Genomic DNA, 23,881 nt, shown 5'->3' on the forward strand with positions numbered 1-23,881 from the left:
GGTGGTATGTCAGAAGGAGAGCTACTGCTGCCTCTCAGGGAACCATATCAACCATGCCAACAGGAGAGCTCTCTCCCATCAACATAGAGAGTCTTCATTAAAGGGCTAGAGCAGTGCAGCTGTGCTGAAGCAGTGTTTTAAGCACAGACATGCCCTGAGTCTTTGCATCTTTTAAAACTGTAAATGCAACTAAAGCAGCACCAGGCATGTTTTAAAACTTAAAAAATAATGCAGATAGTACACTTAGCATCTTCTAAGCATGTACAGACATGCATCAAGTCACCTATTTGAAATCACACTTCTTGGGCTGTAAAAAGGGGATAGGCAACGATCACAGAGTCAGTGATAGGGCCAAACTAGAACTAGAGAATGCTGATGTTCTTGCTTTTAATCTCACATTCAGTTGATCAGGGCATGCTAACCCCTTCTCTTTAAAGAAATTAACAAAATAATAGCCTTTAACAGGGCTTCTCTATGAGGCACCCCCGGTCACTGGAATTAGAGAGTTCAGCAAGACAATGAAACAAAAGTGAGAAGACAAGAATGGAGAGAATGCTTACTTTGCCAGCACAGACTGCCTAGGCCATGTACCATCTTCATTCTTCACCTCTATTAACAGCACCTGAAGAGGGAATGCAGACAGTAGGGCAAGCCAAAAACAAACTTATTTTACATATTCTATAAAATGACTTAGACATCTCTTAATTGATGTTCTCTGAATACTGTTTAACATCTTTTTTTTTCTATTAAATGTATATAATGCTTCCGTTGCAGGGTCTCTTTACTGATAGATTCTCTTCTTGTGCATAGTACAGCAAAACCTTTTCATAGACAAGCTACTTACCCAAGGAAAACCAGGAGTTAGGTATTTCAATATCATGATCATTAGAGAATTCTGAGCATCTTACCTGACCGTGATAGAGGCCTGCATCTTGTACAGTGCTGTCCAGATAGCTGACCTGCTCATAGGCGTTACTTATATACCTACTCCATAATCTAGTTTCCTTCTCATTGGGGATATTAAACAGCTGTCGCATTTCCTTCTCAATGGTGGCTGTTTAGGGGACAAAATATAATAAACTTCTGAAATGCTTAAATATTTCTAGAAAGAACTGATCAACCAAAGATACATTAAAGGCATATGTCCCCACTTTATCAATGCATGAACAGTAAAAGATATTGTCTCATAATCCAGTAGTGTGACCATCATTAGAGCTGAAAATGTCTACTTATTAAAACTCTATTTTCATACACATTCGTCTGTCAGAAATGTTCTTTTTTGGCTGTGCTGCAAGCAAGCTTGAGAAATTTGTCCAACAAGTATCTTTTCTCAAATGCAATAAGCACCTGAAAATTGGAGTTTAAAAAGGAAGCGTGCTCAGATACTACTACAAGGTCACACTACTCGCAACTATCAGCCAAGCACATCTATGGATCACATTATAGTCTACATGCAGCATCTTAAAATGGGGGGGAGGGAGGCATGATGATGATGCAGTGATGTAGGATATAGGGCCAATTTTCAAGTAAAATGAATGAGCAGGGGAAACTGGAGGAAGTATCTGCTGGAATATTTTAGTCATAAAGCCCAAGGAGCCACATCTCTTGTACATTCTGTCACTGAAGTACTGGAAATATTTAGACACAGAATTGTTTCAAACAATGTCATGGCCATTTGCTAAGGAAGTCGGTAGAAGACAATGATAAGCACTGATTACCCTTTAACCTCACCCTCATTCCATTTACAGGTCACAGAATCATAGAATATCAGGGTTGGAAGGGACCTCAGGTCATCTAGTCCAACCTCCCTGCTCAAAGCAGAACCCATCCCTAGACAGATTTTTGCCCCAGATCCCTAAATGGCTCCCTCAAAGATTGAACTCACAACTCTAGGTATAGCAGGCCAATGCTCAAATCACTGAGCTATCGCTCCCCCCCAGGCCTGCTGAGGCCTAACTTTTAAGCTACCTGGTCTCAAAGGGTCAAGCAGTTTTCCAACCAAACGTAACCCTTCCCCCCTAAACCTGAGTCAGTACCATTGCTGCCTCCAGTCCATGGAGTTGGCATGTGGTGGTGGATGCATACTGTTCCTGATGCCTCTTCTGCACTGTATGTGTGCTCGGAGCAAGAAGTGCTGAGGATCTGCAGCACACACTGTAGCGCATATAAAGCAAAGCAAGGAGTAGGCCACGCCGCCACCACTGTGCTGACCCAAGAGGCAGGAGAAGGTCATCAGAGGAAACCCAACCCAAACTTTGTAGTCACGTACCGACAGGCTAAAGAGCTCTACCCCCATTTACTGCTATTAAATGAGGTGTTTTTAAATATTCCTCATGAGAGTCAGTCAGTTCAAAGTTGCAAATATCACATAGCTACTTACCAATGGTGTCTGCTTTGCTGAAATGACAGGTCAACACATTGGCAGGATCACTATTTTCACACAGCTTCAGTTCGAGGAGATAAACTTCTACTTTACAGTGCTTCACAAACAGACCGTACTCCACCACCTATAAACAAAAGGCTGCCCCTGAAGCAGGCATGATACTGACCACTCCACATAGGTGAGATGACAATCATTTTTAAAGGGCCCTCCACAACCTGGACTGGCTGCCTAAACAGTGATTTACAGTTTTAAATTGAGTGGGGAAAGGGGTGGTCTGACTCAAACTGGAAGCTGAGAATTCATTAATTCAATCCCAGCTCTGCCCCGACTTAGATCACCATTTTCCCAGCTGTAACACACAGACTACTCCTTTTTATCCCTATGGGAAATTTCTGAAACTTAATTATAGCAGCTGAATAGTAGCACCAACTAGTTAAGGTTACAAAAAACAATTCCTATTGCAACTCTTATGTTTCATGCAGAGAATTCCAAAAGTGTTTACCTTTTGTGCTTGGTCTTTGTCCAAAGGCAATTTCCCACCCCCCAGAACATTGCAACAAAATCCTACCTGTTATTTTGAGTTACAACAAGGAACAAACCATTTTATGATTTCATGACTACATTCGGGCCCCCACTCCTCAAACAAAATCAATCAATGATGGCACAAAAGTGACTGAAAAGTCAAGTACTTACTGGAACATAAGTAATCCTGTTTGCTTTGGTAAACCTAACAAAAATTGGTTTCAAAACGAAGGGCTGAATACTTCCAAATGTGAAACTGCACATGTGCAGTAACCCTTTCCATTCAGCTATCATCCGCACTCATAAAAAGGCACAGTGCATAGGGACTTAACTGTGCAGCTATGTACCACATGCCATGTTACTTCCGATTAAGGAGCTGAGCTATAGAGGTAGAAAATAGCTGTGTGTGGAGCCAGTGTTAGCTTCACTAGTACACAGGGCAGCCTATAAATCTTAGTAGTGACTATTCATATTAGAGTAGCACCCAGAAGTCCCAACTGAAACTTGGAACCCACTGGGCTGAGAGGAGGTAAAACCAAGCCTTAGGGATATTCTCTTTGAGAGACGCAGGCAGGAAGTGGGGAAGGGGTGATGAAGTGACAATGTAGGATTCAGTGAGGGAGGTAAAGTAGATCTGTTGGATAAACACACAGCAGAAAGAATGCAGTTCTAGCAGACAAGATTAGCATAGTCACAAGACTTCCAGAGACTCCACAGCAAGAGAACAAGGCGGCAACAAGCAGAGGCTGGGGGTGAGCCAGGGCTTGGTAATCAGACTCAAAGCTCAAAGAAAGAGGGAAAGAGGGGCTGGAAATGGCTGGATTGAGAGAGAAGCAGCCCAACAAACCTGCCAACAGACTTCAGAAGATGACTCAGGGTGAGAGAAGTGGTAAGAGAAGCGGTAAGAGAAGCCATCATATAGATTCATAGATTCCAAGGCCAGAAGGGACCACTGTGGTCATCTAGTCTGCCCTCCTGCATAACACATGCCATAGAACTTCCTCAAAATAATTCCTATTTGGATGAGGCTCTATTATTTCATAGGTTCTATTATCTGAAAAATCAGAGTTATTGGTCCAGCTTCTGATCTACTCAGTAAACACCTGGAAGTTTCTTCCAAATTCTTAAGGCCTTTTTAAAATCACATAAATCTGGCTGCCTCCTTCAGGTCAACGTTAATAAAACTGGGATCTTTGTGTCTTTCCAATGCTTACAAATACTTCTTTTTCCAGGTAAATATACAGCCTCACAAAACAAATTAAAATACAACAGATGAATTATGTAACAGTTTAAAATTCAAATGTTTAATGACCAGGGAACTTGGTTCTCTGATAATAATCAATCTACCAAGTCAGTTTGTTTAAAATCTTAGAAGAATACGTAAGAGACATTGTGGTCCAGGACATAGGGCAAACTAGATCAGGAGACCCAGCTTTGCCACAGAATTGGTGCATGACCTTGGGAAGTCACCTCATGTCTGTCTTTATTCTCCCTCCCATCCTTTGTCTGCTTTGTCTATTTAGAATGCACGTTCTTCAGTGCAGGGATGGTCTCTTACTAGGTGTTTGTACAGTGCCTGGAACAAGAGGGTCATGATCTCAGATGAGTCCTCTAGGAACTATGGTAATACAGATGATAGATAATAAACTGCATTCCATTTATGAAACCCTAAATGGAACAGACTAAGTTTGCATTCAGTTAAATTTAATGCCTGGTACTCATCATTGTTTCATACTGTCACCAGCTATAAAGTCTTGCTCGGTTTCATTCTGAGCAAGTGCACCAAGGAGAAGTGTCCATATTTGCATATAGCTGCAAGAACCAGACTGGAGCACAGGACTGTTGTAAGAGTCACTGAACATATCAAGGTACCGTGTTGTTTGAGCCCCACTTGACAGAATGGATGCAGTAGCAGTGTCAGATGAGATCCCAGTCTTGGTGAGGACCAGGAGCCAGAGAGCAAGGGATGATGAAGTAATGGTTGACAGTGATATATATTATGTGGGTCAGAGGAGTGGGGTAGGGAGGGCAATCAGAGAAGGTAAAGCTGGTGGGAAAAAAGAAAGGAGGAGGAGATGGTGGCAGTGGATGGAGGGAGGGAACAATATATTCATAGCATCTAAGGCCAGAAGTGACAATCCAGTTATCTAGTCTGATGACCAGCATATTATACAACCTTTAAACTTCACCCAAATACGCCTGCGTTAAGCCCACTGACTCCAGTGAGTAGTGAACTGATTAGGTGAACATGTCCAGATGATCCTACCAGACATGCCATGCTGCAGACAAAGACAAAAAACCTACAAGGTCCCACCCAATCTGACCTAAGGGGAAATTCCTTCCTAATCTGGGAATTAGTTTGACCCTGAGCATGAGAAAAGGCACACCAGCCAGGCATCCGAGACAGGAGTCTCTGGACCACCTCTGAGCACCAGTCCATCCTAACCAATGTTCCATCTCTAGCTGTGGCCAATCACTGATGATTCAGGGGTGCAGGAGGGATTACAAATGTGCATGGGGGAAAAACATCTTTGTGACCCCTGCAAATGACTGAAGCCCTGGAGCATGAGATTAGATTATAATCAACGACATACAGAGCTACAAGTGTTATGAGCATGCTGAGGGCAACATGGGAAATTCTGTTCTCCCCAAGACCCATAAGGAAAGGGAGTGAAAGGGGGACACACAGATTCCTAAGCCATATAGGACCATCACAACCCAGGCCAACCCCCTCCACACAAAAGCTACAGAACCTCTCCCAGAAACCAAATTAAAGTTTATCTTTCAGAAAGATAGCTAATCTCGTTTTAAAGTCTCCAAGCAAAGGCAAGTCTACCATCTCCCTGCGTAAACTATTCCAGTGTTGAATCAGCCTCACTGCTAGGAAATACCATCAAAGTCTGTCCAGTTTCAACTTCTGACCACCTTTTTATATCTCAGTCAGTCAGATTAAAAAGTCCTGCCCCAACAAATGTGTTGATACCTACGTACAGTGATCAAGACACTTCTCAATCTTCTCTTCAATAAGCTATATAAATTGAGCTCCTTAAGCCTACATCATAACAGCTTGTGTTCCAGCCACTGGATCATTTTTATGAACCTCCATTGAACTCCTTCCAGTTTTCCAAACCCTCCTGGAAGTGCAGGTATAAGAACTGGGCCCAGTATTCTAGTAGCAATTTTACCAATGCTGTAAATAGCAACAAGATTACATACCTACTTCTACTTGATATTCCCCTTTTCATATGTTAGCCTTTTGGCCACAGCATTGCACTGAGAGCTCACACTGAGTCAATTATCCACAATGATCTCTAAGTCCTTTTCTAAGTCACTTCTTTCCAAAACAGTCACCCATTCTGTAGGCATAACCTGCATTATTTGTTCCCAGATGTCTGGTTAACCACTGGTTTCAGTTAGTGCTGGAAACTGAGCCTATGCAGCAGGAAATCTCAAGGTCCCACCCTCAGAGATGCACTCTGTCTGCAGGCTCAGACAGTTACATCCACATTTTTTAGAACTGGTTTTCACCCCACTGTGCAAAGTGGAAGCGGACAAAAAAGGGTGAGGGCTCTTCTTCAAAGGTCCTACTTATGTTGGCCCAAGGACAAGCCTTCAGTCTCCAATTAAATCCCTGGATAATATTTCCTCTTAACCACCCCTACAGGCTACATCTATCAGGCAGGAGGATCTGGCAATGATGAAGGTTCAACTTGCAAGAAAAGTTTCTTCTGCTTCCTTCACAATTGCCAAGTCCTAATCAGTGGAAGTGTGCTGAGTGGTAAATAGCCTGATTAACCCACGGGATTACAGAACCAAGTATTTCATGCTGTGAGGAATGCAGTTTGAGGATGAGCTCATTTGGACATGGACTGAACCTTCTGTCTCCATGGTAACAGAGCTGTGAGTATGTGTGTTTCCTAGCTTGCCTCCAGTCTTTGTTTCCCTTTAAGTTAGTGGTGCTCACTGAGGTTCTGGGGGAACTTTGTGCTACATCATAGGAGTTGTACTATTGTCCTCCCCTATTGAAGGCCTCACTCCATTATTAGGAGCATTTCAATTACTCTCTTTAAGAAGGCCAGGTGCATCTCCAACCTCCCTGTTTAAGAAAAGGTCATCAAGACAAGTGTGGCAAGGCCACTCCAGTAATAGCGGAGTTCTCAGATTTTTTTGCATCCAGGCAGCTTGATTTTAGGGCTAGGTATGGCAGGTTACATCATCCATTGCAGGGAGGAAATCAACCAAAGAGCAAGTGTCCATGATTTCCTCCAGCAATTGCTTTTGGCACTGCTCAAGCAAAGCTACCAGAAAGCCCCTTGCATGTGTGGCCATGTGCCCTGTGGGCATGCTGTGAAAAAAGTGGGAATTTTTTGTAAATGTTATGAATTATGTGCCTCAGTTTCCCCTATGTGTTGCATTGTTACGAAGAGGGTGGAATAGGGCTCTATGTTCTTGGAGCAGGGTAAGACGTAGGTATGGGTGGTGCCTTTCTGTCTGCATCTTGGGGCCCATTTCAATGGAGTATCTCAGAATATGAAGGCAAATCCACTTTCCCGGACACTATGACCATTGGTTGCCAGGTGTCAGATTGCCCACCTCTCTGCAGGATGCCAAGCAACATTGCCCAGCTTGAAAACAAAGGACTGAGAGGGGTGAGGTACTGAGTTAAAAGTTGGCTACTGAAGAAGTGGGGGAAGAGGGGCCACTCACCAGGAAGTCTAATTGAGTGACAGAGCTTTGGGCTCTGGACTAACCAGAATGGATTCTACCATGGCCTTCATGTCTTTATGCTAACCTAAGGACTTCCCCTGCTGTATTCCAGTTGACAAATAAACCCTACTGTTTTACAACACTGGCTGGCAAGTATCAGAGGGGTAGCCGTGTTAGTCTGGATTTGTAAAAGCAGCAAAGAATCCTGTGGCAGACGTTTTGGAGCATGAGCTATCGTGGGTGAATACCCACTTCGTCAGACGCATGTAGTGGAAATTTCCAGAGGGAGGTACATATATGCAAGCAAGCTAGAGAGAATGAGGTTAGTTCAATCAGGGAGGATGAGGGCCCTCTTCTAGCAGTTGAGGTGTGAAAACCAAGGGAGGAGAATTGGGTTTTGTTGCTGGCGAAGCCATTCCAGTCTTTGTTTAATTCTGAGCTGATGGTGTCAAATTTGCAGATGAACTGACGCTCAGCATTTCTCTCTGAAGTCTGGTCCTGAAGTTTTTTTGCTGAGGCCACCTTAGGTCTATAGTGTGGCCAGGAGGTTGAAGTGTTCTCCTACAGGTTTGGTATATTGCCATTCCTAATGTCTGATTTGTGTCCATTTATCATTTCCGAAGGACGTCCAGTTTGGCGATGTACATAGCAGAGGGCATTGCTGGCATATGATCGGCGTTATTACGTTGGTGGACGTTGCAGGTGAATGAACCAGTGATGGTGTGGCTGTCGTTAGGTTTGTGAGCGGTGTCGCTGGTGTAGATATGTGGGCGAGTTGGCTAGTGGGTTTGTTGCATGGATTGGTTCTGAGCTAGAGTTACTATGGTGCGTGTGCAGTTACTCCTGAGAATATGTTTCAGGTTGCAGGTTGTTGTGGCGAGGACTGGCCTGCACCAGACCTGTGATAGTGTGGGATATTGTCTAGGATGGTTGTAGATTCCTTGATGTGCGTTGGAGGGGTTTAGCTGGGACTGTATGTGATGGCGAGTGGAGCCCTGTTTGGTTTCTTTCTGGTTTGTCTTGCGTAGGAGGTTCTGGTAAACGTCTGGCTCTGTTATCTGTTCCTTTTCTGTCGGGTATTGTAGTTTTGAGAATTGCTTGGTGGAGATTTGTAGGTGTTGGTCTTCTCTCTGAGGGTTAAGCAGATGCGGTTGTACCTCAGTGCTTGGCTGTAGAAATGGATCGTGTGATGTGCCCGGATGGAAGCTAGAGACCATATAGGTAGGCGTAGCGGTCGTAGGTTTTCGGTATAGAGTGGTGTTAATGTGACACTTTATTTGCACTGTAGTGTTAGGAAGTGGACTCCTGTGTAGATTGGTTCGGCTGAGATTGATGTGGGGTGGAAGCTGTTGAAATTGTGTGTGGAATTTTTCCAGGGTCTCTTGCATGGGTCAGATGTTGAAGATTGTCATCATTGTAGCGTAGGTAGAGAAGGGGCGTGAGTGGACGAGAGCTGAGGAAGCATTGTTCAGGTCGGCGCATAAAATATTGGCATATTGTGGGGCCATGTGCGGGGTGCCATGAGCGGTTGCCTTTCGATGGAGATATTATTGTCTTCAAATTGAATAAGTTGTGGATGTGAGGATAAGGACAGAGTCAGCAGCCAGTTGTGCTGCTGGCAATCATCAGGGGATCTGTTTGACAGCTTGTATTCATCTGTGTGGGGGAAGTTTGGTAGAGAGCCTCTACATCCATGGTGGCTAGGATGGTGTTTTCTGGAAGGTCACAATCGCATTGTATTTCCTAGGAAATCATGTATCACGGAGTTTAGGTCGCTGGGAGTTGGGGTGGTGGATCAGGGTCTGAGTCAGATGAGTCCAATCCAGATAGCACCTTCAGTGAGAGTGCCAATGGCCAGTGATGGGGCGTCCAGGATTTTGGTTGTGCTCTTGGGTAGTAGATAGAATAACCTTGGTCGGGGCTCTGAGGGTATGTTGATTTGTTCCGGTGTTAGTGTAGGGAGCGTCCTGAGTAGATGGTGCATTTCTTAGTGTATTCCTCAGTGGGATCTGAGGGAAGTTGCCTGTAGAATTTGGTATTGGAGAGTTGTCTGGCGGCCTCCTTTTGGTAGTCAGACCCGTTCATGATGACAACAGCACCTCCTTTATCAGCCTCTTTAATGATGATGTCGGAGTGGTTTCTGAGGCTGTGGATGGCATTGCGTTCTGCACGACTTAGCTTATGAGGCAAGCGATGTTGTTTTTCCACAATTTCTGCCTGTGCACGTCGGTGGAAGCACGACGGCACGATAGCTCATGCTCCAAAATGTCTGTTAGTCTATAAAGTGCCACAGGATTCTTTGCTGCTAACACTGGCTGGGTATCACTACAAGTGCTTGGTGAGGTGCACTGCTCTTTAAGATTGTACAAGGCTCCATCAGGGTCTGTCTCAGTCGGACTTGCTGAATGGAGCTCACTGGGCAAAGCAGGGGTGCCGAAGGACCATAGATCCAGTCTAAGGAGGCAGTGAAGCCACATGAATAAGCCTGAAGGAAGAGTGAGACCCCCTAGGGGGTATCGCACGCTGAAAGGGTTCCTCCCAGAGACTGTTCAAAAGCTGGGGCCATAGCATCGGTCCTGTGGATCTGTGACACATGCACCATGCTCAAATGTCCATCATTCAGAGGGGAAGCATTTGCACTGGGCTCTGTCCTTTTCCCTAGCCAGTGCTACCAATCTAGGGGAAGGGCTTCAGTGCTCCTCTCTTCCCTTCTTTCCTTTCTACCATTATAACTATTCACACAGTGAAAGTGAGGGAGAGGGTGGGATGAAAAGTAAAAGAGTGGCAGTGGAGATGGAATGCGTGAATGAAGTAGTAGAAACAATGAGGTGAAGGAGCGAGAGGAACTGCACTCTTGCTTTGATGTGCTCAGGTTGTCACTCATTCTGCACACAGTAAAATAAATAAGGAAGATTGTTACTCAGTACAAGGCATTGTTAACACTTGCGCAGCCCATATGAGGAGCAGACAGTCCCTCCAGTGACTCAGTTCCCTTCTCTCCAAGATGTTTCAGAAAGCAATACTGGGGAGCTGCTCATCTGCCCCAGTGGCACCCTTCACAGTGCCTTCTACTCTATCAGTGTTCTACTTACATGATCCATCAGTACCTACACAGAGAGAAGATTTCTGATAGGAGAGGGCTCTTAATCTAGGAGGCAAAGCATTAAAAAAATCCAGTGGCCGGAAGCTGAAGCTAGACAAATTCAACATGGAAAAAAGGCCCAGTTTTTAACAGAAAGCAATTAGTCACTGGAACAGCTTAACTAGGAGGATGTGGATGGATTCTCTATCACCTGAAGTCTTTACATAACAATTGAGTGTGTCCTAAGATCTGCTCAACCAGAAATTATGGGCCTGATGCAGGAATCAATGGGTGAAATTCTCTGGCATGCATTATCCAGGAGTTCAGATAATGGTACCTTCTGGCTTTAAAATCTATGATTCTACATACATGAAGCCATTAGGTAGTTATTGAGGCGCAAACCCAGGTGGATTTAGTGCACACATTACATCCTGCCTACTTTCAGCAGACCTGGAAGGTGCAGTTAACATAGCCTGCATCTGGCCACGATTGGATGAGAGTTATTAGGCAGAGACTCTGTTCAGAAAAAACAGAAGTTGTGCCTGTGGGTTTGGAAAAATGGTGTCACCTAGCCTGTATGAGAGAAGCGTGCTCATCTTTCACTACACATTTATAACATGGGGATTATATTAGGTCCTCAACTGCTCCCTGGAAGCAAAAGCACTTTCCAAAATCGGTACTTGCCTAGAAGTTTTTGACTTCTCTTTCAGAGGCAAGATTTTACCACAGGGATCTAGGCCTTTGTCACCTCGAGACGGGATAACCACAATACGCCCTACGTGTGGTTACATGTGTAGTGCACTAGGAACTTCCTGCTAGCACAGGATGTAGCCAGTCACTTGTTTAGTGCATCACACATGGGCTCCATGACTTGCACTAGCCTCGAGTACATTTCTGGATCCTGGCTACTTTATAGGCCAACTGCGCTGTGGGTCAATACAATGGCAATGCCTAAGGCGCTCACGGTAACAGTCCCACAGATTTAATAGGAAGAGACAGAGAGATTTTGTGCAAGATCATCAACTCTGGAACATATTCCATCTCCCTCAGTCAAAACCCAGAACTGTTAACTCTGAGGCATATTGCACAGGCTTGCATTCTGATGTTTTCCCTCAGGGACGTGTGAAATGGCAAATGGTGGGGGTGGGGAGAGACTTTCTTTGCGGAGAGCAAGGAGCCTACTGTGTAGACAGAGAATCACTGGAGGTTTGTAAGTGTTATAATTGTTATACAGTACCTGGAATACTAGATAAGTAAATCACCTATTTATTATTAAAATGTTCCAAATTAAGTACAAAGGGGATCATTCAAATATCCTCTTGGGGGTTCCCTTCTTGGGTGCCAGCAGTTTTCCGGGAAGACAAATGGCTTGGGCCTGTTAGATCACAGTGGTCTTCTGGTGACAACCACTGCTGTCAGAGCTTTTGACAATGAAGAGAAACATGTGGATATTTTGTCTTGAAAAGCTTGACATCTTTGCAGACAAGGAAAATCAAATCAGAGAAGGCAGAGGATGAGATGTAACCGTGGAGACAACATGAAGCATTACAACAACATTTGAGCTCTTTCCTTATTTTAGTTCAAAGAACTTTGCACTGATCTTTTTATTTTCTGGGCCTAAATAACTGTGGTGAGAATCCACCTATGTTAAGATTGCACACCTGGATACACGTAGACAAAGAGCTAATAGATATGAAGCAATATTATTATGTCTATCCTAGGATCCTGATTTCTGTAGATTTGTTAAGGTATCTAAATGCTAACTGCCTCTCTTGCTACAGAGTGAGAGGGGCATCACCACAGTACAATAGGGATGGGGGTACTGAAACATTCTGGAAAGTTCCATCAAGTTTTAAAGAGATTGTATATGTAGCAGCAAGAGCAATTTTTCTGCCACAGGCACAGTGCAATCCTTTGAAAGATGGTAAAGAAGAACTATGTCATGTGTTTGAGTGCAGTTGGGACCACTGTGGGAGAATAGTAAAAATGCTGTGGTTAATAGATCTTGGTTTGGTTGGCAGAGAACGCCAAAGCTGGATGCTGAGCTGACCGGTAGAAGAAAAGTCTCTCAGCTTATTGACGTTGGGAACAGGTAAGTACCCAGAGAAGAATTCTCCCTTTCAACAATTTTGCACTGAAGGAAGTAGGGCGCGCATACACGACTGCATAAGCAATATTAACGCTGGCATTTACTGATACTTTATAGTGGATATGTAGGGTTTTTGTTTTTTAATATATAATTACACATAGCACTGCAAAATGGAACAGCTTGTCTGCTTAGAGCACGACACTAATTGCTACATGCTAAGATTAAAAAGCCTGTGTGGCATTAAACTAACTGAACTTCTCCCAATTTAAGAAAAAGGGCTAGTACTAACAAACTTTAAGTGATCTTGGAAGTCAAGAAATGGGATATTAAATTCATAAGTTACTTGCTTTAAAGAGAAAAAAAAAGTGAAGACACTTGAAGACTTCTCTGTAATATTTTATTGATAAAGCAAGAACAGAAATTAAAAATCCTTAAGAGAATAATGAACCGGCCAAACTTTTTTGACTTTTTGCTTTGTTTTCTTAAGAATAAAAAGGCACTTGCAACAAGTGTTCAGTTGCTCTTTCGACTGTATGGGAAATAGATCTTTCCTATTTACTGATCTAGGCTCTGACTTCTATAGTTCTCTTTTTCCTTCTGCTTAATTAAAAACATCAGGTCATGTTCAGAGATGGAACTTTTTTTAAAAATTTTAGTTCAAGTCAAGGATTCTTATTACAGCAGACACCAAATAAAGCTAGTCTCTAATGTAATACTTTAAAGATGCCAGACAGATAGAAGTAGTTTTGTAGTAAACTGCAAACTCATTTCTAGTAAAGATTTTGGCAGACGGAAACCTGGCTTGTGCTGTTGGGTAGGAACCTAAAGACATTATACATCACTTTAGTGAGAATAAAGTGCACCTTCGAAAATATGCACATCAGCACAGTTTAAGTGTGAAATACAATGGAGGATGTTGAAGTATAAAACCTCTTCACTAGTCTAACACTTCAACTTTTAACAGGAAACCCCAAAGCCTGATTTCAAATATCATAAGAATGAGCATACCATCATCTAGTCCACTATGCCCAGATCAGATCAATAGTTCATCTAGTCACTATGCCCATCTATGACCACAGCAAATATTGGATCCCTCAAAGCAAGAAAACTTATTCTGGAACAAGCTGCATGAAGGGAAGATTTCTTTGTAACAGCTAACCAGCTAGATAGATACCTTGAAACATGATTTATAGGCTAGTTTTTTGCGCTATCCTGTATTATCCACAAATGTCTAATCCTTGAGTCCAAATAAGCTCAAATCTCAATGGTGTCTTGTGGAAATGAGTTCCAGATGACATCTGACCAGTGTATATGCAAACAGCTGAAGCCAGATATTTAGTTTTACTGGTAGCTGAAAGCCCATGCTGTCACACACATGTAATTCATAAAGCCACACGCGTGAAAGAGCCAAAAATAAATGAGAACTTAAAAAATGGACAATAACTGACCATGAATCTGAGTGAAAACTGAACCCAGTGATATTCTAAACTAAAAGAGCTCTCAAACACATGTGTAGTAGCTCTTTCCATCACTTCACTCTGACTCAGATATTCTACACTTCAGAGCAATGTTTGGGATTGTGCACGCTGGTTGTGTTGATCCAGGGGGAAAGGGAGGGGGGGGCAGAATGCATGCCGAGAGATCTTTGTTGATCTGTGCAAATGCATAGGTGGGCATTTAGGCCCACTGATCCACCACCTGTGCAGTCTACTTTCATACAACTAATGAAACAGTTGCATACAAATCAGCTGTACAGTAAGGGTGGAAACTGATTGTGTTACTTCTGAAATCACAAAAATCTAGGACAGTTGGCATGGCATAGATACAAGCCTTGGTGTGCACAGATGTAATTTATAAAGCCAAAATGGCTGAGAAATTAATCCCAGAAATTATTCAACCCAGTGATATTCTGAACAAAAAGAGCTCTCAACGATGCCTGAAGCCACTCCCATCGCTTCATCCTGACATTTAGGCTTCCGAGTAACACAGAGTGATGTTCCTGAAATCTTATTATACAACTTACTTGTTTGCCTCTGAGCTCTTCATAACTGTGCCCCCAATAACCTTTCCCTGATCTGGAGGCTTGTAGTATAACCCACAACGCAGGCCACACAATCTCACCCATCCACTCCAGCAGCAAACCCTTAGCCTATGTCTGAGTTATTGAAGTCCTCAAATTGTAGTTTGAAGACCTCAAGCTGCAGAGAATCCTCCAGCAAGTGACCCGTGCCCCATGCAGCAGAGGAAGGCGAAAAACCTCCAGGGCCTCTGCCAATCTGCCCTGGAGGAAAATTCCTTCCCGACCCAAATATGGCAGTCAGTTAAACACTGAGCATTGGGCAAGACTCACCAGCAGCACCTAGGAAAGAATTCCTCTGTAGTAACTCAGATCCCACCCACCTAACATCCCATCACAGACCACTGGCCATACTTACCTGCTGATAATCAAACATCAATTGACAAATGAATTGCCAAAATTAGGCTATCCGATCATACCATCCCTTCCATAAACTTATCAAGCTTAGTCTTAAAGCCAGATACGTCTTTTGCCCCACTACTCTCCTTGGAAGGCTATTCCAGAACTTCACTCCTCTAATGGTTAGAACCTTTGTCTAATTTCAAGTCTAAACTTCTTAGCGTCGCATCCATCTGCTCTTGTGTCCACATTGGTACAAAGCTTAAATAATCTCTCCCTCCCTAATATTTATCCCTTGATATATTTATAAAGAGCAGTCATATCCCCTCAACCTTCTTTGGTTAGGCTAAAACAAGCAAAGCTCCTTGAGTCTCCTTTTCATAAAGGTTTCCATTCCTCGGATCATCCTAGCAGCCCATCTCTGAACTTGTTCCAGTTTGAATTCAGCCTTCTTAAACATGGGACACCAGACTGCACACAGTATTCCACATGAGGCCTCACCAGTGCCTTGTATGGTACTAAACCCTCCTTATCTTTGCTGGAAATCTCGCCTGATGCATCCTAAAACCTGTAATAGCTTTTTTAACGGCCATATCACCACATTGGCGGCTCATAGTCATCCTGTGATCAACCAATACTCCGAGGTCCTTCTCCTCTGTTACTTCCAACTGATGTGTCCCCAATTTATAACCAAAATTCTTGTTATTAATCCCTAAATGCATGACCTTGCACTTTTCACTATTAAATTTCATCCTATTACTATTACTCCAGTTTACAGTGTTAACTCTAAAAACAATCTTTGTTTTCAATGCAGCCTTTGTTGTAGCCTCTAGGTTTTAGATACTGGAGGTTGGTTCTTTGTTTTTTTAAACATCAGTGCTGCTTAGTAAAATCAGTGACTCCCATAACTCAAAGCTTTTTCTTTCTTTAAGTGAAGCTCAACAGAGCTATTTGCTTCACAAGGCACTGTGCTCTGAAATGTTTTCTTGTACTAGTTACTTGTGTCCAATGTTCATTCAGGAAAGTTCAAAAGTTGACAATCTTTTAGAACTTTTACTAAAGCAGCAAACAAGCCTGTATGGCATCCATGCCCTTCCCCATGTTTAAATAAAAACAGAATAATAGAGGGTCAGCAAACCTTGTGACGAGTCCCTGAATCTCCTATTTTAATGGCAAAGCATCTTTGTCTGATATCTCCTTCTGCCCAAGAAGAATCCTCAACTCAGAGGCAACAGAGTGGGATTTAGGGTAACGCAGATAAAATGTTCACACTCTTCTGTTATGAAGGAAATTTACCATCACCACTACTTCCAACCCCCATTTTAGCTCTGTACACATGGGCAAACAATGCATTCATCCTCAGGTGGAGCCAAATATGCTATTCTCCTACCAATCATTAAGGTAAAAAACGTTATCCAGGATGAACCTCTTCACTCCCCCCAACAGAAGCAATTAGTTGAGGAACTTGCAATATCCATCATTCCAACTAATCATCCCACCTGTGATAGCGAGATCACCGCCTGCCAAACCACTGGGCAGCCCACAAGTCCATATTTTGGGTTACCTTTAAACCAGCTACTACTGGAGAGTAACTTGATATGCCTGATTTAACTCACACTAGCACCACAAATCTGATAAACTTAGATGGTGTTTCAGATAATGAAGATTTGTGGAGGTGTTTAAAGGTGGCTAAACTGTTTGGCAGATTATAAAACAAGAGTCTCAGGTTCATGCACACTTACTTTTCTTACAATAGGTTGCTGCCCCTCTATACAGCCATACCAGTTCACTAGCTTATTCCAGGCTTCAGTGGGAACCAACACATAATCCAGCTCATCAATGAGATGTTCTTTTAGGGTCTGTATTTCTGGATCTAAAAAGGAAGAGAGGGGAAAAAAAGTGAGATTTGAGAAGTGGGATAAACTAGACGTTCTTCATGTTTTAATGGTGTTCCATACATTCTATAAAATGTAAGATCTCCGAGACATGCAAATCAAAATTTTCTTAGCCCTTTGGATGTTGGCTAAGATTGTGAAGTTTCATACTGGAAGCTACGAAAGGTAGAAACTCAGGAAAAATTCTGTATTAATTCATTAAATGTCAGCAGTATCTTTACTGTTGAACAAGACATGGTCCTCTCCCAAGAGTCCTCCTTACTCTGACAGTCTCAGAAAATAACTGAAGTACAAATGGAAAAGTTAATTAAAATCCATTATTTAAATGGAAGCTTTCCACTGATTTAAAATCACTGAATTAAATTGCTCTGATTAAATCAAACTGTCCCAGCTTGGCATTGTGTCTTAGGATCTGGGTGTCAATTAAAAGGAAGAAAATAAGTTATGCAAGCCCTGGGAAATGTCATTACAAAAACAGAGGCAACAGAATCCCAGAAAATCTTAACTGCCACAACTGCCACCTCAGAGGCCTTAAGTGCCACATGAGAGCTAAATGATTAACAATCTCCCCCTGCCAGTCTGTGACAGTGCTGCACCACATTCTGAAGAAAATGATATTTCTATGGCATTATCGACCACAAGATGACATACTTAACTTTCATTGTTATTAAAATAATTCAAAAAATGCAATGCAGAATGAACACAGAACTAGCTTATATTATTCATTTGTGCTACAACAGAGGATAGTTCTTGTGAAGCTTAATAGTCATGACAGGATGGAAGCCTTTGTATTGTGCAGCCAGCTGAGAAAGTAGAAGCCAAGAAAACCAAACAATAAGAAAGGTTGAAGCACTATCTTGGAAGAATTTGGGATGGGACATAAGATTCTTGGGAGCTCCACATCGCAACCCCCTTTCCATGCTATGAGGCTCCCAAGTCACACACATGTAAGTCCTCTTACAGCACAGGACATGATATATCTTGGTTTTAGTAACGCTTCTGAAACAGTCCCACATGACATTATCATAAGCTAACTAGGGAAATGTGGTCTAGATAAAATTACTATAAAGTGAATTCATAATGGGATGAAAGACCATACTCAAAAAAAGAGTAGATTATCAATGGTTTGCTGTCAGACTAGGAGGGTGTATCTAGTGGAGTCCTGCAGCGATCAGTCCTGCATCTGGTACTATTCAATGTTTTCATTAGTGACACGAATAATGGAGTGGAGATTGTGCTCATAAAATTTGTGGATGATACCAAACTGGGAGGGGTTGGAAGCACTTTGGAGGCCAGGATTAGAATTCAAAACAACCTTGACAAATTAAATAACTGGTCTGAAATCAACAAGATGACATTCTATAAAGTGTGAAGTACTGCACTTCGAAAGGAAAAATCAAATGCACAATTAAAAAATGGGTCATAACTGGCTAGGTGGTGGTTGAAAAGGTGCTGAAAAGAACTGGGTGAGGTAGCGGATCATAAATTGAATATGAGCCAACAATGTGATTCAGTTGTGAAAAAGGCTAATATTCTGAGGTGTATTAACAGCAGAGTCATATGTAAGACACAGGACGTAATTGTCCTATTCTACCTGGCACTAGTGAGCCTCAGCTAGAATACTGTGCCCAATTCTAAGCACACACGTTAAGATAGATGAGCATAAATTAGAGAGAGTCCAGAGGAGAGCAACAAAAATGACAAAAGAAAACCTGACCTATGACCAAAAAAAAAAGGGGGGGGGGGCAATGTTTACTCAGGGTGGGGGGAAGAGTAGGGACCTGATAGTCTCCAAATATGTGAAGAGCTGTTATAACGAGGATGGTGATCAATTGTTCTCCATGTCCACTGAAGGTAAGACGAAGTAATGGGCTGAATCTATAGCAAGTGAGATTTCGGTTAGATATTATGAAAAACTTTCTAACTAACGTTAGATAAGTTCTCAAATAGATGTCCAAGGAAGTTTGTGGGATCCCCATCATTGGAGGCTTTTAAGCACAGGTTGCACAAACAGCTAACGGGGATGGTCTAGATTTTCTTGGGCATACCTCAGGACAGGATTCTGACCTGTGAAAGTCCCTTACAGCCCTATATTTCTATGATTCCAAGAAACGGGTAAGTAGACAAGCTGAGGAGTTGGAAAATGGTTATTTGCAGATTTATTACGGAGCAGCTGCTAGTGGGACCATAATTAAGGTTGCTGAATTTTCAACATGCTCTAAAACCATATGCACAATCAGATCTTTCCCTGCAGGGATGCCAAGAGGAACTGGGAACATTACAGTACCTTTCCCAGCATTAACAAGAACTATTTTGGGGGGGAGACCTCCAATTCGGGATTCCTATTCACATGCTCCAACAAACTTTTAACACGCTCTGTACAGCACCGCCAATTTGTTAAATACTTGTTGTGGTTTGGATGAGATCACACTGCGCTAGAAGACTGAGGAAAAGGTAATGAACTACTATGATGTTACAAAGGAACACTAAACCGCAGGGAGACCTAAACTGAGCATTTCCTCTTTCTCTCCCTCCCTTCTAATACTTAGGTTTTGCATTTTGAGGTTCCATGATTTGGAAAGAGAAGGCAGTACCTGTGTGCTGCAGAAATATTAACCAAGTTTTATGGCAAAAAAGTTTATGTAACACTAGGGCAGAAAATTTGCACCACCACAAAAGTTATTTACACACTATATCTACAGACAATCATCAGCTGCATCTACGGACAACCAAGCAGGCATTGCAGAACAGAAGCAGTGTTATGACTGGTTTCCACTCAGCCACTGACTGTATTTTCTAATTAACTTTTAGTATGTTCATTTCCCCAAACACTTACCAAGGCACTGCAAGAAATTAATTAAGTCCCAAACACAGATCCAGGAGAACTGGTTTGTGAGTCAGATCAAACTCAGCACTTAAAACCATCACAAAGTAACTCTTATAAAAGTTTAGAATTGAGCTTCACCCAGAAGAATCCACCAGTGGAGAGAATTCCAAACTCGCAGTCCCTCAGTGGAAAAACAGCCTCACTGCTGTTGTTCCATAAAGGTTTGATGCACACATGAAAACCAAGAGTCTCTTTCTTAGGGCCAGTGAGTCCAGATATATCTTGCTAATAACCTGATAGGGTGCCTGCCACAACAATCTCCATGCCAGACAATTGACAAAGCAGCACTAACAGTGGATCCAAAGTAGATTGCACATTCTATGTTACATGCTATGATGTCAGGCACTTAAAGTAGCATCACAGGAGCAAGAGCATAAAGAGTGCATTGTATCACCTTACATATCAGCAAGAATTCAAAAGCCCCTTATCCCCTACACCAGACACACTAGCTTAGATCTGGTCTAGGGAACACAAAGAGAACTTTATAGCATATTTTGTTCATTTTTCAAAACATTAAGTCTGAAAAGAAGGTTTCCTAGAGTTATTAGAATTTTGTATCAGGGTAGAAGTTCATTCAGACTGATCCAACTATCAAAATTCAAAGTGGACATACATTTCTGCTTCCAGGTGCAACTTTTGAAAGTTTTGTATTTCAGTTTCTATTTACAGTAAAGTTGACTGTCTCCAGACATTTACAGAATTTTATGTCAGTGTGTGGGAGGGAAGGAAGTAACTTCAGGCTACGGTGTGGAGAAATGGTAGAAGATTATAATGTTTCCAGCCTTCTCAGAAAACAATTTATTCATCCCTAACTTCACTCATCTATGCTCAACCTGAAATCCTGTTCCGGCACATCATGATAAGAGCTCAGTCTGGTCAAACCCATTATTGATATTCCATTATTTCATGCTCCCTCTGGACTATACACTGTGTCCCTCAGAAAGGTTATTGGGTTTTGTTTTTGTGAGGGCAGGGAATGAGAAGAGAAGCTAAATTGCAGATTTTTTCAGTCAGATGGTGTCAGAGCTAAAGGACACTTTCAAAAAAGACTAAGAGCTCCTAGATTCTCCTTCTCTGCCAGACACAAATAGCTGCCAAGTGCACCTTAACGACAGAGAAATTGGAGAGGGTCCAGAGAAGAGCAACAAGAATGATTAAAGGTCTAGAGAACATGACCTATGAAGGAAGACTGAAAGAACTGGTTTGTTTAGTTTGGAAAAGAGAAGACTAAGGGCTTGGCTACACTTGCAAGTTGCAGCGCTGGTGAGAGGGTTACAGCGCTGCAACTTACTCGGTGTCCACACTTACAAAGCTCAGCTAGCGCTGCAACTCCCTGGCTGCAGCGTTGGCTGTACTCCTGGTCTGCTACAGGTGTAGAGAATCCAGCGCTGGTGATGCAGCACTGCTCATCAGGTGTGGACACTCACCAGTGCTGTTATTGGCCTCCAGGGTATTAAGAGGTATACCAGAATTCCTGTCTACAACAAACAGAAGGTACTCCCCGGAGCTACAACACAGCTGCTCTTTGCTCCAGCGAGTGACCAGCCTAGCTGAGCTTTGGAATGTTCAAGCGTGTTGCTGGAGGAGAACAACAGCACGGCGGGGAGTCCATTGGAGAAGCTGCTTATCTGTTTCTGAAGCCGTTTTTGCATTTAGAGTGATTGAGAGAGGGTGGGGGAAATGGCAGCAATTGCAAGGCAGGGAGCTCACAGTGTCTGCTCCAGAAATCCGCTCTCTCTGTCTCTGATGCTCCCTGTCACACTCCCCCACCACCCCCCGCTTTTGAACTGCAGGCAGGAAGCTGTCACAGTGTCTGCTCCAAAAATCCGCTTTCCTCTGTCTCCCCACACTACCCTGTCACACTCCACCCACCCCCCCTTTTGAAAATCTCGTTGCTAGTCCTACTTGATGCTGGGATAAGGCTGCCCACAATGCACCACTCACACGCGCTGGTCAATGTGGCCACACTGCAGCGCTGGTAGCTGTCATGTGGCCACGACTGCAACACTGGTAGCTGTCAGTGAATGGCCACCTGCAGCGCTGTTCCCTACACAGCTGACGACACAGCTGTAAACTCCCAAGCGCTGCAAACATTTCCAAGTGTAGCCATACCCTATAGAGGGACATATACAGCGTGTAAGCGGGTGCCTGCTGCATGAGGCAGCTAATTAGCCTTGCTCAACCACCCCAATCAGGTGAAATGGATTGGGGCTGGGGAGAAGCCTGGTGCCTGGCCTCTGAATGGGCTGCACCTGTGGGCCTGCAGGCTCAAGGGCCATAAAGGCTGGCTGGCAGCCAGAGGCAGTTTCCAGGCTGGGGTAGACTCCCTGTAAAGGAGGAGGAGAGTAAAACCTGTAAAGCTGTAAATAGAATCACTGGTGGTGGGAACTGTGTGTGAATAAAAAGCCACGGTTGCTGCATCCAGGAGGCTCAGAGTGCTTTGTTGAGACAGCAGGGAGCTGCAGCAAAGGGGGGCCGAGGAAGAGACCCGGTTACAAGCAGGTTTCAGGTATCTAAAAGGGTGTCATAAGGAGGAGGAAGAAAACGTGTTCATCTAAGCCTCTAAGGATAGAACAAGAAACAATGGGTTTAAACTGCAGCAAAGGAGGTTTTGGTTGGACATTAGGAAAAAGTTCCTGTCAGGGTCATTAAAAACTGGAACAAACTGTCTAGAGAGGTTGCGGAATTCCATCTCTAGGGATATTTAAGAGTAGGTTAGATAAATGGCTATCAAGGATGATCTAGACAGTATTTGGTCATGCCATGAAGGAAGGTGACTGGACTTGATGACCTCTCGAGGTCGCTTCCAGCCCTACAATCTATGAAAAACTGCATGCATTTTACCTGCAAAGAGTCCAGAGTTATCAATGGGTCCAGGAAACAGGTTAGGCTCACCCACGCTATACATGTCCCAGCTGTCAAAACCCACATACTTCTTCCACTGTTTGAACCACCGACTGTCAATCAAATACCTGGAACACAGTTTGAATAGCAAGATGTCAGGAGCAGCTTTCAGCTTGTACCAGCCAGAGCACATACTACAACATCATTCTCGCTGGAGGAGGAATAGCTGGTGCAGGTGCACAGGAACCCGTGCAGCTAAGAAAGTCCTGGGAGCAGAGGCCCCTCTAGGCTAAGGCAACCCAGCTGTGTAGGGATTATTATGTTCATGGATGGGAGGCCTGTCAACAACACAGAACAGAACTTAGTGCTGCCCAGGCCTCTTGTCCTGTTTTGTGTAGTGCTGCATGCTGGCCAGGTCCAACTCTGCCTTATACTCAACCCTTATCTATCACTGGCTGCTGAAACCGCAGGAGAAGCTTGTCTCAGAGCCCTCTCAGTGACAGGGACTGGTTAGATACAGGACAGGAGATGCACCACCAACTAGGCTTGCCAACAGGGAAAGAAAAGGACGGGTTGAGAGGCAGAAGCTCTGGGAGAGGAGAGCTAAGGGGAGGCTAGCGTAGTAAAAATAAAAATGAATACACACATTTGAGTATTTTAACAAATGAACAGCAGTATGACCTAGTGACTGAACTAGATGACTAGCTAAGTAGTTGGGTCGACAGAGCCCTGTTCCCAGCCTTGACTCACTGTGCAATCTTGGGAAAATCATTTAGGTAAATATGTCCAAAATGTAAACTAACCCGGAAGCACCTCAGTTTTTTGTTGGTCATTTTGGGTCAGCTATTGCCAGGTTTTTGGAAGTGCTAAAGACTCATAACTCCAACTGACTTCAGCGGGAGTTTCTGATGCCCAGCCCCAGTAAGGAGGCCACCCAAAAACCAAGGGACTCTTGATAAGTAGATACTTTTGAATATTCAGCTCTCAACCTCATTTTGCATCAGTTTCTCTGTTTGTAAAACTTTGATAGTAATACCTCCCTTCCATTATAATCAC

General features: G+C 43.3%; 1 protein-coding gene across 8 annotated transcripts in view; it reads right to left on the bottom strand.

Moving 5' to 3' along the window:
* USP4 (ubiquitin specific peptidase 4) overlaps positions 1-23,881 on the bottom strand; it is a 143,721-nt gene that overhangs the window by 116,756 nt on the left and 3,084 nt on the right. For all 8 annotated transcript variants that reach the window (XM_032765780.2, XM_032765782.2, XM_032765781.2 and 5 more), the window contains exons 2-6: positions 22,826-22,953; positions 16,942-17,072; positions 2,381-2,507; positions 909-1,054; positions 561-622 (exon numbers count right to left, since the gene is read on the bottom strand). In XM_032765780.2, coding sequence (XP_032621671.1) covers positions 561-622; positions 909-1,054; positions 2,381-2,507; positions 16,942-17,072; positions 22,826-22,953 — 594 coding nt within the window. The remainder of the gene's footprint in view (positions 1-560; positions 623-908; positions 1,055-2,380; positions 2,508-16,941; positions 17,073-22,825; positions 22,954-23,881) is intronic.

This window comes from Chelonoidis abingdonii, chromosome 16 (assembly GCF_003597395.2).
Source record: "Chelonoidis abingdonii isolate Lonesome George chromosome 16, CheloAbing_2.0, whole genome shotgun sequence".
Taxonomy (NCBI): Eukaryota; Metazoa; Chordata; order Testudines; family Testudinidae; genus Chelonoidis; species Chelonoidis abingdonii.